Source organism: Lytechinus pictus, chromosome 16 (assembly GCF_037042905.1).
Source record: "Lytechinus pictus isolate F3 Inbred chromosome 16, Lp3.0, whole genome shotgun sequence".
Taxonomy (NCBI): Eukaryota; Metazoa; Echinodermata; class Echinoidea; order Temnopleuroida; family Toxopneustidae; genus Lytechinus; species Lytechinus pictus.
Window position 1 is genome coordinate 22,432,788 of NC_087260.1, and position 17,927 is coordinate 22,450,714.

Genomic DNA, 17,927 nt, shown 5'->3' on the forward strand with positions numbered 1-17,927 from the left:
ATCCAATTAAGATGGCGTCCCCACGCGGAGTCATTATCCAATTTCCTGTTTACCGCGTACCCAAAGGTCACGCGAGGCACTCGACATATCTGCTGGTAGGCGGAGAAAGATAACTTTTCACTTTTTAACTGTATAGAAATCATACGTCTATTTTGCGCATCGTATCCTATACGTGGCGATGACGATTGCGCCACGGTGGTGCAATACCGGGTAAAGGGTAATTCCCTGGGATGACATCACGGTGCTTGCGTAGCCGGTGACGTCGTCACCCCCATCATTTCCGGGTTGAAGCGTGGCGTCCCCACGCCGACCCTCATTATCCAATTAAAATCGCGTCCCGCGTTTCATTATCCAATTAAGATGGCGTCCCCACGCGGAGTCATTATCCAATTAAAATCGTGTCCCCGCGCTTCATTATCCAATTAAGATGGCGTCCCCACGCGGAGTCATTATCCAATTTCCTGTTTACCGCGTACCCAAAGGTCAAAGGTCATGATTGACCGGAAGGTGGGGTCACGGGGTCAACAGTGACCGGAAGTTGTGGTCAAAGGTCATGCGGTCAAAGGTCAAAGGTCAAAGGTCAATTAGGATGAGGTCTAACAATGATCATTATACCTCTGTAGAAGTTTCAAGGTTCACATTTTATATGACCATTAATTCTGTAATTGTGTAAATGGATGACTTGAACATGGAACTTACACAGTTGTTTTATTTCCGTTGACCAAACAAGAGCCATGTGTCCTTAGAACCGACAACCACGATTTACATGGTTTCTGTAATAACTGTGAATTTGGCGTAGAAGGGTATTCATAACAACTAGCATTGCACAATATTCTCCAATGCCATTGATCATCTGAGTTTCCATTCCATGCTTTCGGAGTCAGCATTAATTTAGAAAATATAAAATAGGCTCCCATTCATTTGTCATACATCTGTAGCCTACTCAGTGGAGACAAAACCAACATAATTACGTCTGGATGTCACTTGTTTTATTTTCTGCTATGATTCATCTTTGGTTATGATCAACAATTAAAAAAAGGCATGCCACCTCTCCTTCAAAAAGGGGGGGAGAAAAAAAGGAAGGGGCAATAGGGTGAAATAAATATAATTTTCTTTTTCAAATATTCTGCACATATTTTGTTGAGTAAAATACTGCTCTTTTATCGAGAAATATTTTTACACAACCTGTGTTGTGTCACGTTTTACCCAACAACAACTATGTTCTCTTTTTACCCAACATAAATACAACAAATTTTACATTCCCATTGTGTCAAATATTCTGCACATTGGTTGAGTAAAATACTGCACGTTTATTGGTCAATATTTTACACAATCTGCCCTGAGTAAAGTTTTACTCCAATGGCAACCATGTTCCCTTTTACGTAGGTAGGGTGAAATTTTACTCAATATTGAGTAATTATTTTGTAGAGTGTACTATTCGTGCCAAATGTATTCAATTATTGTTTATTATATTTTCAAACATCGTTTCACAGAAATATATAACTGTCAAATCTACGATTTATATCATATTTTCTATCATGATATATCACAACTGAACAAAAAAGTGTAATCTGAAATGTTTATGTTTAGAAGTAGCAAGCACAAGAAATGTTTTTTCAATTTTTTATTTTTAATTCGTCTAAAATATGAAATTTAGGGGGGACAAAAGGTCACCTAAATATTTTTCAGCTCCTGATGACAAAGAAATATGATGAAGGGGCGTGACATACTCATTTGTTTGATATAAAATTTGTCATGATAGCAAAAATATTTTATAATATACAGTAAATTTTATGATGTTTGACAAGTGTCAACTTTTTTTTAATTTCCTGGGTGTATGTTAACTTCTAGCCTGAACTGTATATCACAATCGGTAATAGTAAAGTACCGTAGCAATAAAATCATAGATTTTGAAGGAACGTTGCCAAGGAGCAAGCAGTTCCAGCTTTTATAAATGGGGGGGGGGCGAAAATATTTTCATCCGCATTTCCATGTCACGGCCGCCGAAATCTGTTTTTTTTAAGGGTTAGTCCTAACTAAATTTTCATTCTAAGAAACAAGATAAGGTATTTTGTGTGACGTGGATATAAGTTACCATGCGAGTGCAAAGCGTGAGCAAAATTTTTTGGATATTTTATATATTTAGACCTTAAAATTGAACATTGTGACCACTTTTGTTATCATAAACTAGAGGGGTATCTAACTAAACAATCCATGCATGTGAGCACAAATTGCGAGCTGAAATTTTTAATATACTGGTCAGCAAAAGATTAGTTGAAGACTGTTCGCAGTGAGCCGTGAAATAATAAAATTTTCACCTATCCAAAAATGAGAGCGCGAAGCGCTAGCTGAAAAATGTCATATTTTTACCTGAAAGCTCGATGAAGAGGATAGATACATTAACCAAACAATCGTTGCGAGCGCGAAGCGAGAGCTGAAAATTGTGATTCCGACCAGAAAACTGGACATTCTTAGCACTTTTTGTAAGACTAATATGTATATAATTAGACAATCCATGCTAGCGCGAGCTAAAACTTTTAAATAAGTGTTCTGAAAAAGGACATGTTGATTAACTGTTTGCAGTGACTCATTGATAGAATACATTTCCTACTAATCAAATAGAGCAAGCGCAAAGCGCGAGCTGAAAAAAATATATATTTCGACGAGAAAATTTGACTGTAATCATGAAGAGGATGGATAACATAACCAAATAATTGATGCGAGCGCGAAGCGCGAGCTGAAAATTTTGATTTCCGACCAGAAAACTTGACATTCTAAGCACTTTTTGCATGAATGGTATGCGTGTATTACAATTCATGACTGTGATCGTTAACCGATACCCTTATATATCTGTTCTGGAAAAGGACATATTAATTAACCGTTTGCAGTGACTCATTAATAGAATACATATCTCACTAATCAAATAGAGCGAGGAAAAACTATCAATTTTGGATATTGTAAATTGAAAACTAAACATTTTACACGTTTTTACATTAATACAAACTTAGTTTCTGCATCTGTAATTGAACAAGCTGTGTATCTAAAAAAAAACATATAATGCAAGCGCGAAGCTCGAGCGGAAATTTTCAATATTCTGAGGGAGAATTTAAGCACTGTCCAACATGAAGGAAAAATGTGGAGAGGATACATGGATCTAACTATGCGAGCGCGAAGCTTAGCTTTTAATGTAGATTTAGACCTAAATAACAAAACATTTGAAGCGATATAACCGTGATCAGGATGGATATTTTAACCAAAAATATATTACTATATGATGCTAGCGCGAACCGTGAGCTGATTTTTCTTTTCGATAAAAAAAATTATGAAAATGGATTACTAAGCCAAATAAAAGACATTAGATATCCAATGTAACAATGCGAGCTGATTTTTTTTGTATTAAGACCTGACAGACTTTAAAAAGGCAACACTCTTTTTGCACTTCTTGTAATAATGAAAACGAAGGGTATCATGCTCAACAAATTTTGATATTGTGAAACATTTTTCAATAGGTCCAAAGAACAAACTTTGTATCTCAATAGATAATGTGAGCGCATAGCGCGAGCTGATATTCATACTGACCCTCTAGGGAACCTTTTAAGCGCTGTCCAAGACGTAAGAATATTGTGAAGATGATATGGATCTCACTAAATGAATGATGCGAAGTGCTAGCCGAAGTTTTTTGCGATTTAGAACTACTAAATTTTTTTTGCGATTTAGAACCGGGTCATTCTAATCACTGTCGGTAAAAGCGCGTGTGATTTTTTAGTCGATGTATATCATAAAATCGAGACATCTAATCACTGTCTGTAGATGAAGAAGCCCTTGGGAACAGCCATGGATGACCAAACATTTACATTCTAATCACTGTCGGTACATGACGCAGTTAGAAAATTCCAGCGTGAACCGACAGTTTATCATTTTCTGACAGGCGTCGATCTCACTAAAATAATGAATAATGCGAGCGCGAAGCGCGAGCTGAAAATTTTGGGTGATAGACCTAAAATCGGGACATTCTAATCACTGTCGGTAGATGAAGCCCTTGGAACAGCCCTTGGTGACCCGACATTTACATTCTAATCACTGTCGGTAAATGAGGCAGTTGGAAAATTCCAGCGTGACCCGACAGTTTATAATTTTTCTGACAGGTGTCGACCTCACTAAATGAATAATGCGAGCGCGAAGCGCGAGCTGAAATTTTTTGGCAATTTAGGCCTACAACCGGGCCATTTTAATCACTGTCGGTACAAAGCGTGTGTTCACTTTTTAGGCGATTAAGACCGAAAATCGGTAAATTCTAATCCCTGTCGGTAGATGAAGCCGTTGGAAGAGCCATAGGTGACCCGACAGTTTATCGTTTTCCGACAGGCTTCGATCCAACAGCCCCTGCTTTTCTTTTTCTTTGTCTTTTTCTCTTTCCTTCTTTCTCTTTCTTTTTTCTGTCTTTTTTCTCTCCTTTCTTTTTTCTTCCTTCCTTTTCCCTTCCTTCTTTTTTCCCTCTCTCCTTTTTTCATTTTTTTCCCGACGGGCGCGCAGATTTACCGACGATATCCAGAGTAGTGGGGGGGGGGGGGTGTTGCACCCCACAACCCCCCCCCCTTTAGCGACGGTCCTGATTATATCTCTGTCGAAGTTTCAAGGTTCACATTTTATATGACCATTATTTAACTGTGTAAATGGATGACTTGAACTTGGAACTTTTTTTTTACACAGTTATTTTATTTCCATTAACTAAACAAGAGCCATATGTCCTTAGAACCGATAACCATGATTTACATGGTTTCTGTAATAACTGTGAATTTGGCGTAGAAGGGTATTCACAACAACTAGCATTGCACAATATTCTCCAATGCCATTGATCATCTGAGTTTCCATTCCATGCTTTCGGAGTCAGCATTAATTTAGAAAATATAAAATAGGCTCCCATTCATTTGTCATACATCTGTAGCCTACTCAGTGGAGACAAAACCAACATAATTACGTCTGGACGTCCCTCCCTGCCAACACAAGTAGTACATCTGTGCAAAACAAAAGGAGAGCACCAATAGACATCTCTACTTTGATCGATGAACAGGCTTAGTCCTACATCATCGCTGGAGTAAAGTAAAGTATTAATTCTCATAAAGACCGTAAAACTAATCTCTTAATCAAGGCAGGATAATGTTTTTTTTTTCATTTAATCATAAAAACTTTCCAACCTATAACTCGATACATATAGTAATAGCATGTATCAAAGAAACGGATATAGCCTAAATCACTGTGAATGCATGAATATTCTTTGTTAGTTTCATAGAAAGCATGTAGGAATTGAAAAAGGCCTAAAACATGTTCTACAAAAAGAATGTTGCTTCAGTAATTATTTGATGTGACTCACACAATACATTTTGGGTTGCACCACCATTATTCTGATGGTATTTGAGTTTCAGTGAATCCCGTGTTCATTCCAGTTATAGTCGCTTCAATCATTAGAGTCACAATGTGTATTATCAATAGTAATTTCATTTCAGATGTGAATTAAAAGGTAAATCATTTGTCAGTCAACATTTTCTGATTTCATGCAGGCGTACTTTATTTGAAATTAAGAAACAAGGTCTGAATATATAAGCAGTACATTCAGATCTCCTCAAAAGCATTCACCATATTCAACAGTAATCATTTGGTCAGAATTAAACTTTATGAAGAATTTATCTTAATGCACACTTAAAAAACACTTTCATTCAATTATTATCTAGAACATGCCGCACGGACATATTGGAATCTTCTGACATTGAACTGAATTGAAGTATTCAATAAACCAGGACGAATATCCAGCTGATGGAACTGCACAAGGAGTAAATCAAGTCAACCATCAGTACATCTGCAGACATCGATACACATGTCTGTAGGAAAGAAAGACTTCAATTTCATAGGCTACTGAGAAATAACTTATGAAGTGAATCCACTACCTGAACACATGATTAAGAAACAGTTTGGATCAAGTGACGTTTTTATCTTCATTTTGGAGTTTATCATTAGAACCCCAAACTGATAAACTCTTTTGTGTGTAATCTATTGTAATCCAATTTTTTACACGTTATTTCAATCTATTTTAGGTAATCTATTTTCTAAAATATATTGGGTGATTTTTAATCAATACAATTTTTATCTTTAATCTGAACTGCTATACATTTACAAATGACACCATGGCAAAACTCGTCATTTTGATAAGTTTACTCGTCATTATTCATGTGTATGAAGCCAAAGGAATATCCTTAATGCAAGGTCAAGAAGCCAACTTGATTTTCCAATATCCTTGTGATAGTTCAGAAGTTACATTACAACAATCTAACAGACGACCATTTTATAGTTCAATAGATGGGTCGTCTCTGTCTTTGCCTGCAAATCAGGCTCAGAGATTTGAGGTTAAGAAACTGATTATCAATGCGAGCTGCTCTCTCGATCTTACCATAAAGGATCTAATGAGAGATGATCAAGGAACATACATTTTGTTTGTTTACAAGGATAGGGAAATACTCGGTGATCATACACATAGAATTTACCTGAAAGTACATTATCCTCCTGAGAAAGCACTTTGTGTTGTGGGGGAAGATTATGGTAGAGGATGGGTAGAGGTAGACTGTACAGCCGATGCTGGAAGTCTATCAGGGAAGATTGAATGCTATCAAAATGGTTTATGGATGCCTCACTTAACAGACCCTGTTGTGAGAGGTTCTTTATTGAAACAGACTATTCTCATCAGGAAATCACAGCCAGCGCTTTGTTGCTCTTCTGCTTTTAATGTATATAAATCAAGATGTGAATGTAATGATACTGTCTTGTTTCAAAATGAATATCATGGAAAAGATCCCTGTTCGAACATACCAATCACAACACAAATATCAACAGATCATACAGACATGGTAACGTTTATAACATCTATGAACTTTACAGACTACCACTTATCAACATCCACTTATCAAAAAAAAATGTTCAAAGTTAAAACAGTAATCATAGTTTGTGCTCTTACAACAGCTGTGGTGGTCATATCATTAATATTCACAATTATCCGTGGTACCTACATGGAACAGAAGAACCGGAATAGTAATGTTGCATCAGAGCATCCATCTGCGTTAACAGATGTTTATACTGACGCTGAAGAATGTATTGAACTGAATCCGAAACAGGATATACCCCGTTGCAGCAAGGACCTCAAGAAATTTGCAGACATCCATGATAAAAAATTTTATAAACAAAAAGTTGAATATATTGTCAGGACGATATGAGGAAATATGATATAATTTTATATTCTCCTGGTTAATTCATACATAATTATATTATCAAGTCATTTTCAAGTGATCTGATCAAGTAAATGCATCTCAAAGAAAGATTAGTATGTAAATATCAGTATACTTTACTATTATTGCTTATATTTACACATTCAATTAGTTGTTCTTATTATCTACAAATATTGCTTTCGAACACATTAAACATCACAGCTGCAAAATTCTTTACAACATTTTGTATAGAATTTATGCTGAGTAATTAAGAAAATATGGTAATGATTTAGATAGGAAATCATAACAATCATTACATAGTAGACTAATTACCAATTAAAACTTATCATTTCTAATGAGGTAAACAAAAATAATACTGTATATTGGATAATCAACAGTATTTGAAAATCAAACAAAGGGCATATTCTATTTGAATAATTTTATACCCATTCTTTTGACTTAAAAAATGGAACCATTCATTGTTCTGACTTCAGAAAAAGCAATGTTTGCCTTGAACCATGGACCCTACCACAATGCTTGAGAAGTGCAATCCAGCTGCGTGATATACGGCAGGGAGTAACCCATGCCCCGTTTGATCAAAATGACAATGTGCAGTTGGAATGTCTGGCAAATAATACATCATATCATATTATATTGGTTGGTTGGTTTCGTCATTTTCATCCCGGGTTTTCACCATTGTAAATAAATTAATATATCAGTAATCATGATAGAGGGTCACTTTGATAGAAAGAGGCAATTTCGAATTACTAAAACATGTCAAAATTCATTGTTTTGGTACATGACCTGTATGATTATGTATGTCACACACATTTTTTGATAGATTTAATTGATTTAGAGAAAATGTATCTTGAAGAACAGAGACATTCCCGTCACAATGAGTGATTTTTAAACACATTTTCTGAATATGACGAGTTGTATCGCATAATGTATTACAGACTTGCTGTGACCTATATACGATACGATGACAGATTTGTATGTTACATGTTTTATTTTTGTACTGGAAATATCATGATGAGCTTCTATATCTGTTATTTGTTACATACATTCAGTGTATTTGTTTACACCATGTATTCAATGAAAATATTTGTATTATTTTGTGAAATGTTTTAATATTCATTGGGAATATTATTATGAGCTTCCTTATGTGTTGCTGACTTGCAGTAGATATGTTTACACTAGAACAGTATCTATATTTGTGAAATGTTTTAATGTTATATCGGTAATATAATAATGAGCTATGCGTTACAGAATAGTGGACTTTTACATTATGGCAATATTTGTGTTAGTGAAATGTTTCAATGTAATAATAATGGGAATATCATATTATGTTTCTCTAATATCTCATAATGTTTTACACTTATTGCCCTTTTTTTAGAATATGATAATATTCTTCCTAAGTAAAATATGAAAAGAATTTCAAATCCCTCAGATTTTCTTCATTTTTCCAGTAAACCTGATATCCCATTTAATTTTATTCTCTGAGCGTTCAGGTCGATTAGTTGGTCTCACATTTATACGTAAGAGTACACCATGTACACTATACTCAAAGGATACCATGCATGAGTACAAAGATGAATTTGTTGTCCTATTGTTTTTTTTTTCATTGTTTAATAGTTGCATGTCAGCTAAATTTTTTTTAGTAAAATTGCAGATGTGATAAGAAGGGAAATATGTATAGAATCACAAACAGGAGGGGAAAAAATTATTTTGAGATTTCCGAGCATTATACCGGATTTTTCTTCAGTTTTTCAATGGTAGAACAAGAACAGTCTATTTAAGGTTAAGATGCTAGAATCAAAAGTGATTGTCAAACCTGTGTTTCGTCAAATGTGTAGGCTTAGATGACAGATGCATTATAATGTTATGTTGTCGTCGGATCGATATTGCACTTTTATTTTCGACCAGACTTAAATGAAACGAATCAATGCAAGATGTAGAGTTCATACTGTATATATTTATTAAAGATGATAACTTGATGATGTTGATGATGATGATGACAAATAGATGAGTAAGTCTAATGGTGACTGTACTCTGAAGTATAAAATAGACTCTGCAAACTAAATGTGATATAAAATGTAAACTCTTCTGTAGCTCTATCTCTAAACCATTCTCGAATCTAACTCCAATCTCTATAATAATGTACACGTATACACGGCTTTTGCAAATGTTAAAAACAACAAGAAATAAAGGTACATGTAACTTGCAATACATGACTTCAATGTGATTACTTTGGGAATATCCTGGCGAGTTCATCTCTATCTCTGGTATAGGATCAGATTGATGAAGGAGACCTAGGAAGGCTTCTCCTGCACAGAGCCTGGTCCTACAAATCTGGCTTGCTGGATCAGGCACTGTACTATCTTACAGATTCTGGTCCATGAGAGATGGGCAGAGAGGGAGAGAGAGGGGGGGGGGGGGTGGGAGAGAGCACGGGGGGATAGAAATAGACACAGAGACAAGTAGGGTAAAGAGAGGTAGAGAGGATGGGGGAGAGGGACATACATATATACAGAGAAATAGATTAGGATTGTTGTTCAAAACATAGAAAAGGAGGAGAAAACAACAAAAGAGAAAGAGAAAAAGAAGAAATATGTACAAAACGAGAACATGAAGCAGACATGCAGTGCAAAATTGTCAAATGGAAGGAAATTATATTAAGAAAAATATAGAAAGAAGCAGACAGAGAATGAGAGGACGAGAGAGGAAAGAAGGACAAGAGAAAAGGTAAAAAAAATCAAGAGATAAATCAAAGAGGGATAAAAAATACAAAGATCGTGAGAGACAATTGAGAGAATAAGCAAGAGAGTAAAAAGGATGAAAATGGCAAGAAATAAACGGGCAATAAAAGAGACATCCCCCGTAGCGTACGTCCATGTTCATTTATCCTAAATGACCTTTATTCTTGTCAGAAAATACATCCGACAAGTCATTTCATTAAAAGCTCTTTAGAATCTTGGATTATTGTTTGCTGGTGTAATTTTTGACTGATTTTGATTCAAAAGCTTTCTGTCACACCCCCTGCCACACACACAATCACCCCCTCCCCCATGTAAGTGTGTTGCCTCTGACCGTGTCATCTTCTCCGTTTGGTCTCGTCAACGGCACTGTCTAATCTAATAGACCGTCTACAACCAGTTCGTCTACTAACCATTTGGTCTATTCCCAGTAAGGTTACCCCCTTTCTGGTCAATATCCACTTGAACATTTATCAATGGCGCAGTCACATTTCCCTCTACGGTAGCCGTACGGTGAGTCGATAACAGCCTTTTAAACCCTTTTTTGGCTCCAGCTACACTGTAAAAAAAACACCTGATTTTACAGGGGAAAAAAGAAGATTTTGCAGAAAGCAGTAACAGAATCATTCTGTAAATTCATAAAACAGGAATTTTTCTGCAATTTATCAGAACAGGTCTGTTTAAAAAGGGGAAAAGGGTGTTTTTTAAAGGAAATTTGTAAGGTTCCGTACACCAATTACCAATTTCCTGCAATTTTACATGATGTAAAATTACGCAATCTGGTAAGATTACAGGTGTTCTTGAGACTCTGCTGCAGGAATTTTTTTTTAAAGGATATATTTTCTAACAGTGTACATTATAGGCGGTTTGAATAAAAATTAATAAATCAACTGTTTTTTACTCGCCGTGGGAAAAATGTGACCGCAGCATAAGTCTCATGATTAGAGAACTGTTTATGGATCAAATTTTCATTTGGCAATGTAGAAACACAATTAACTAGACGAAAGTTGAAATTATATCATCTGGGCATTACACTTAAAGATATGGTAACAGACAAAGTTTAGTGCTTTACTTAGACCAAGGAGATATAGAGGTGATATCTCCTTGATTAGGCCATCTGAGACATAGACTAAGGTCACATGGCCTGATTAAAACTGGCAGGCAAAAAATATTCATTCGACCCAACCCATTCGAAATTTTTAAATTTGATATTGCTGATTGACAAAAATGAATGAATATGATTGACAATCTAACACTGATTCTAGGGAGGGTACCTACTGAACTTCTTTTTCCAAATTGGAAAAATATATCACCACTATGGAACTAAATTTTTACTGGCGGAAGAATAAGGGCCATTTGACTCTCTCAAGTGATGAATTTGATCCCGTCAAGTGTAGTCTTCATAAATGCTGATTCATTTTTTAAATGAGCCGGTCGAGATACCCTTTTCTGGTCAGATATGGAATGTCAGACATTTATCCTATCCATAGTAAAGGAAAAGGTCCCAGACTATAAGGGCAGAAAAATGACGTACAGATGGGGGCGGGGTAGGTCATGGACCCTCAAATTTCACAACCAAACAAAAAAATAATAAAAAGGTTCCCCCCATTTATATCTTAACTAAAATTTGATTTTTTATTTACTAACCGAATTACTATTTCCTTGAAGCTGTGATTTCTGACAAGATATTGCGTAAAGTAATCGTACGTATCATTCTCTGCCACCCATGTCATGAATGCCTCACAGTTGTACGAAATAAGAATTGAGTAGAGCATAAAGAATTCATGATTTGAATAATTATTTGAATTATTGAAACACAATCACAACGTAAATTGAATTGGAGTATATTATCATACTGCTGATTTGAGTAATGAAAATTTGATTTGTTCGATCTAAGTTCTTCTTCTATACAACCATTTCGTCTACTAACAATTCCATTTCGAAGTGCTATTAGCACATCACCATTTAGCCTGATATCTATTTAGGCTATCATCATTTCGTCTAATGCCCACTTGGTCTAATATCAATTAGTATAGGCCCTATTTTGATTGATTTTTTTTAAGTGTAGAACATCTAAAGGGGTGATTATAGGCTAACAACGGTGTACGCAGTCGTAATAAGACCAAGTTTGATATAGACCTAACGGCAGTCTTTGGTAGTAGGTTAAATGGACTTGTGGTAGTAGACTTTATGAGAAGTACCACGCTGTATGAAACAAAACTGCCAGGGCACTGGGAACGATTCTTTTGACTGTGGGGGTGCTGATAAGAAGAAGAAAAAAGTTTTCATTATAAAATGTAGGCAAATTGTTTCACAGAAATTTGAAAACAAAAAATAAATAAATAAATAAGATTTTAGAAATCGCTACAAAATGAAGGTCATTATGCATACATTTTTAAAATTGTACAAATCTTCCAGAATGCCTGGGGTTGCTGCCTAATACACGCAGCACCCCAATGATTTTTTTGGGGTGCTTTCCAGGGCCATGAAAACTTCAACTCACCCTCCATCTCTCCCCTCCTCCCCCTCCCTCTCTCACCACCCTGACTATATATCTTACACCTGTTCATAAATATGCTATATCAATATAAAGTCAACATTACTGATTATATCTATTTTACACCTGTTTGCAACTAGTAATTCAAGGTTCACATTAATGATTAATGATTCTGTGTCAAATGATTATAATGATTCTGTGTTAAATTATTAACGATTCTGTGTTAATAATTGTAGGGAGAATGCTCACATTTTCTTCATCTGTAACTATGCAATCGGATGACTTGAATTTAAAACATTCTGCTACACTTATTTTCAAATCCACTAACTGAACAAGACGACATATAAAATTAGACCCAACAACTATGATTTACATGGTGTCTGTAATAACTGTGAATTTGGCGTGGAAGAGCTTTCACAATAATCAGCATTGCACATTATTCTTTTTTCACCGTTATTGATCTCGACAGAGTAAGTACAGCTCAATTCTTATATGACCCTCATCTCTTGATGAACGAAGGATAACTTCCTTGTCTTCATTTAACCATAAAAACTTTCCTAACCTATTACTCGATATATACACAACAAAAAAGTAAGTCCCCCTTGAACAAACATCAATAATTTCCGAACCAATGCGAGTTTTTGATATATTTTTACATGAGCTTGTAGGTAATTTTATAAGCTACCATCTGAGTAAATGTTATGGGCTTTCTTTACGTCATGCTTCAGTGAGCACCGTCAGAAGAAAAAAAGTCACTTTTCAAAAATCACAAGCCAAATATCATGACTTTGAATCCATTTTATTGGAACTGATTCCACATTCTCATCATGAAAAATAGTCAGAAGGCTTGTAAAAGGTACTTTCTAAAAGACGATACAACTTTTTTGGCTAAATTTCACGGTTGAATAAACACAATTCCCAATTTGCTATAATTGGAATTTTTACACATTTTTATCAATAAAAATGATAGAATATTATGACAATTATTTTTGGGAAGAGTATCTTCAACAATATTCATCGTTTCACGGTTCAATGAACATTTATTGAAAACAAAAAATACGATTTTCAAATATCATAGGCAAGTATTGTTTCATTTTGGTAACTGAAACTGATCTTTTATCAACTTTTTCGTTATGTTCATGACCAATTAACATGCTTCAATGATTCAAAGGCGTTTAATTAAACATTCACGCTTGAATGAACATGTGGAATGTGATTAGCTCTTTTTTACGTGATTGGAAAAAATGCAATTTGTAACTATGGATATCTGTCACAAACCTCCTTGCATGGTTCATTTGATTTGATTTTTATGAAAATCCCGATGTTTAATGCATCAGTGAGCACACAATATTAGAAAATTATGCAAATGAGAAGAAAGTTCAAGACCTTGGCCCCACTCTGTGCCGTATCGAATTGTTATTTTGGTGTGCGTGCCTTTTGGATAGTGTTACTCTGAAGCCATGTGCGAAGTTTCATGAAATAACTCTTGGCAGAAGTAACAAAAACCGTCCATGAAACAAACCCTTATTTCATATTTGTTCAAATTTTGACTTACTCTCTCATAGACTTGTGTACATTATGGGTGCATATGTTTAAGAATAAGTAACCCTTATTCAATATGGTGGAACTTTTTTCAAGGCTGTTTTTAGCAATATCATTTGGCAGTAATGTTTATCAACCTATGGGCAGAAATCTGTGCAAACTCTGAAGCCATGTGCGAAGTTTCATGAAATAACTCTTGGCAGAAGTAACAAAAACCGTCCATGAAACAAACCCTTATTTCATATTTGTTCAAATTTTGACTTACTCTCTCATAGACTTGTGTACATTATGGGTGCATATGTTTAAGAATAAGTAACCCTTATTCAATATGGTGGGACTTTTTTCAAGGCTGTTTTTAGCAATATCATTTGGCAGTAATGTTTATCAACCTATGGGCAGAAATCTGTGCAAAAATGAAATCGATTTGTTTATTTATGGATGAGTGAGCACGCATCAAAGTGGGAAAATTGGTATTTTCAATGTCACAGACTCATTTTAAAGGGCATTAAGGTGAATATTGGGGGCAAATTCGGTTTCAAATGTGACTTTAATTGCTGTTGTTTTTATCATCCATCATTTCTATCTCCACACACTTTCCGAACTTTTAACATTTTCATGGTTGAGCGAGCACATTCGAAAACTTAGGAATGAATACTCTTTATACTGCATAAATGTATTCTTTTCCTAACAATTTCTCATGATCAGTTTAACTTATGGACAAATCTGGGGTGGATCCAGAATTTAAAAATGAGGGAGGGGCCTAAAATCGGGGGAGCCACCAACATTTTCAAATGTTAATTTGACCTAACAAGTTGTAGAGGATACTACCAAAGACACCTATGATGATACGTGACAATACAGAGGCCGCGGAACGGTTTTCAAAGTGTGGGGAGGGGCTTAGCCAAACGTGAGGGGGGGGGGGGACCATGCAAAAAATCACAATCGTATGGTCTTTTTTACATTTTTGTACATGCTTTTGGAAAAAAGTGGGGGGGGGGGGGCTCCAGCCCCCATCCCGCTTCTTTGGCCCCTGCAATATTGTGCTCACTCAACCATGAACATACGAATTCAAAATTGTGTGTGGAGTGGCTAAATGATGGATAGTAAAACAGCATTAACATAATAAAATTCACCTAACAACAACTTTTGCCCAACTTTGTATTTGCACAATCTGAAAAACGACTCTTGTGACTTTTAAAAATTGTCATTTTTAATTCAATCTTTAATTACTCATGCATGACTCAACCGATCAATCTCATTTTCCCCTAGAAGTTGCCTAATGAGTGTAGAAAACCACCTACGAAATATCATATCTCAAAATAATTCCGTTCAAAAGTTACAGCAATTTGATTTAGGGGGGACTTACTTTTTTTGTTGTGTATATATTAATACTTAGCCTGTATCAAAGAAATAGATATACCCTAAATCACTGTGAAAGAATGAAAATTCTTTTTTATTATTATTTTCAAAGCAAGCATGTATGAGAATATGCTCTACAAATAAGAACTATGCTTCAGTAGTTGTGAATCAAACAATACACTTTGGCTGACATCACCATTGTTCAGATGGGATTTGAGAGTCGGCTTGATCGCTTTGCATTAATCATATATTTTTTTATCTGTAATTTATATTTTTTACAGACTAAGTTTTTACTTTGCTCTAGATGATTTGAATGCTATATTCTGTATTTTTTGTACAATTTGTTGCATTATAAAAAATTATATGACTTTGTGAACAGCTGAGTGTTTTGTTGATATACTATTACTTGTATGATTTTGAACTGAATGATTTTAATTAAATACTATTTAAAAAATAAGAGTCACAGGCCTAATTTCATTTATGTTATGAGGTAAATCGTTTGTCAGTCTAAATCTTTTGATTTCATGCAAGTGTATACTTCATTAGAAATTGAGAAACTACATGGGACTGAATAAGCAGTACATTCAGATCTCCTCAAGAGGAGATTTATTCTTTTTCACCACAATGCAATAATAATCATTTGCTCAAAATTATACTTTATTATGTAATGAGTTAATCTTTGAATTCATCTTAATGCGCATTATTAAAAACACACTTTTATTCAAGGATTATCTGCAACGTTCTGCACGGACATAGTCCTGACATTGATGTCTTGAACTGAATCGAAGGACTAAATAAACTAGGACTCTGATGGAACTGCACAAGAAGTAAACCAAGTCAACCCTCATGAAATATATACAGATATCGATACACGTATCTTTATGAAAGAAAGACTTCAATCTCATTGGCTACTCTGCAAAAAGTGACTCCACTACGTGAATACCTGTGATTAGTTGAAACAGGTTGGATCAAGTGACGTTTTGATCTTCATATTTTGGATATTATCATGAGAACTTAAAAACTGCTACACTACCATATAACTTATTTTGTGTGTAAACCACTGTAATCCAATTTGTCACATGTTATTTCAATCATACATTTCGGTAATCTAATATACATGAATATTGTAATACAATCTTTATCTTTAAGTCTGAATTGTTACATTTACAAAAGCAAAATGACAAAACTCATTATTTTGATGACTTTTCTTATTGCCCATGTGTATGAAGCTAAAGGAATATCCTTAATGCAGGGTCAAGAAGCCAACTTGATCTTCCAATATCCTTGTGATAGTTCAAAAGTAACATTACAACAATCTAACAGACTGCCATTTTATAAATCAACAGAAGGGTCATCACTGTCTTTGCCTGCAAATCAGGCTCATAGATTTGAGGTTAATAATATGATTATCAATGGGAGCTGCTATCTGTATCTTACGATAAAGGATCTAATGAGAGATGATCAAGGAACATTCATTTTGTTTGTTTACAAGGATAGGGATATACTAGGTGATAATACACATAGAATTTACCTGAAGGTAAACTGTCCCCCTGAGAAAGCACGTTGTGTTCTGGGGGAAGATTATGGTAGAGGATGGGTAGAGGTAGACTGCACAGCCAATGCTGGAAGTCTACCAGGGAAGATTGAATGCTATCAAAATGGTTTATGGATGCCTCACTTAACAGACCCTGTTCTGACAGGCCCTTTATTGAAACAGACTATTCTCATCAGGAAATCACAGCCAGCGTTTTGTTGCTCTTCTGCTTTGAATGCAAATAAATCAAGCTGTGAATGTGATGATACTTTGTTGTATCAAGATGTATATCAGAGGAAAGACCCTTGTCCTACCATACCAATCACAACACAAAAATCAACAGATCATACAGACACGGTAACGTTTATAACCACTATGACCTCTACAGACTACCACTTATCAACATCCGCTTATGCAATAAAAATGTCAAGAAATGAACGAAAAACAATAGGCCTAATCATAGTTTGTGCCATTACAATAGTTTTGGTCATATCATTAATATTTGTAATTATCCGTTGTGCCTACATAGAACAAAAGCTCAAGAATAGGAATGTTGCATCAGAACATCCATTAAAAAATGTTGATAGTGATGCTGAAGAATATATTGAACTGAATCCAAAACAGGATATGCCCCGTTGCAGCAAGGACCTCAAGAAATTTGCAGACATCCATGATAAACTGAAAACATTTGATAAATTAAAAAAAAATGAATATATTGTCAGGACACTATGAGGAAGTATGAAATATACATATTCAGATAAATTCATCCAAAATAAAACTACCAAGTCATTCTTTTCCATATTATGTTTTGTATATGTATTACACAATAGTATTCTGGAACTGGGATAACTCCCTTCAAGCTCCTTGTAGCTTTTTGGTTTTCCCATATTTCTCTTACAACATAAGTTTTATAATTTCAAATTCATATACCTATTCACTATATTATTGATTCAATTATAATGTTTTTATTGTTTGAATGTATATATTTT

At 35.0% G+C, this 17,927-nt stretch overlaps 2 protein-coding genes across 2 annotated transcripts; both read left to right on the forward strand.

Annotated features, from left to right (window-relative positions):
• Positions 1-4,706: 4,706 nt before the first annotated feature.
• On the forward strand, positions 4,707-9,469 carry LOC129279587 (uncharacterized). Its single transcript, XM_064111629.1, has 2 exons — positions 4,707-5,100; positions 5,730-9,469. Exon 2 carries the CDS (start codon positions 6,180-6,182, stop codon positions 7,257-7,259), a length of 1,080 nt encoding a protein of 359 aa, XP_063967699.1. The 5' UTR covers positions 4,707-5,100; positions 5,730-6,179; the 3' UTR covers positions 7,260-9,469.
• A 7,181-nt stretch (positions 9,470-16,650) lies between these two features.
• On the forward strand, positions 16,651-17,670 carry LOC135156943 (uncharacterized). The gene has a single exon (XM_064110954.1). The coding sequence runs from the start codon at positions 16,651-16,653 to the stop codon at positions 17,668-17,670; it is 1,020 nt and encodes a 339-aa protein (XP_063967024.1).
• Positions 17,671-17,927: the final 257 nt, after the last annotated feature.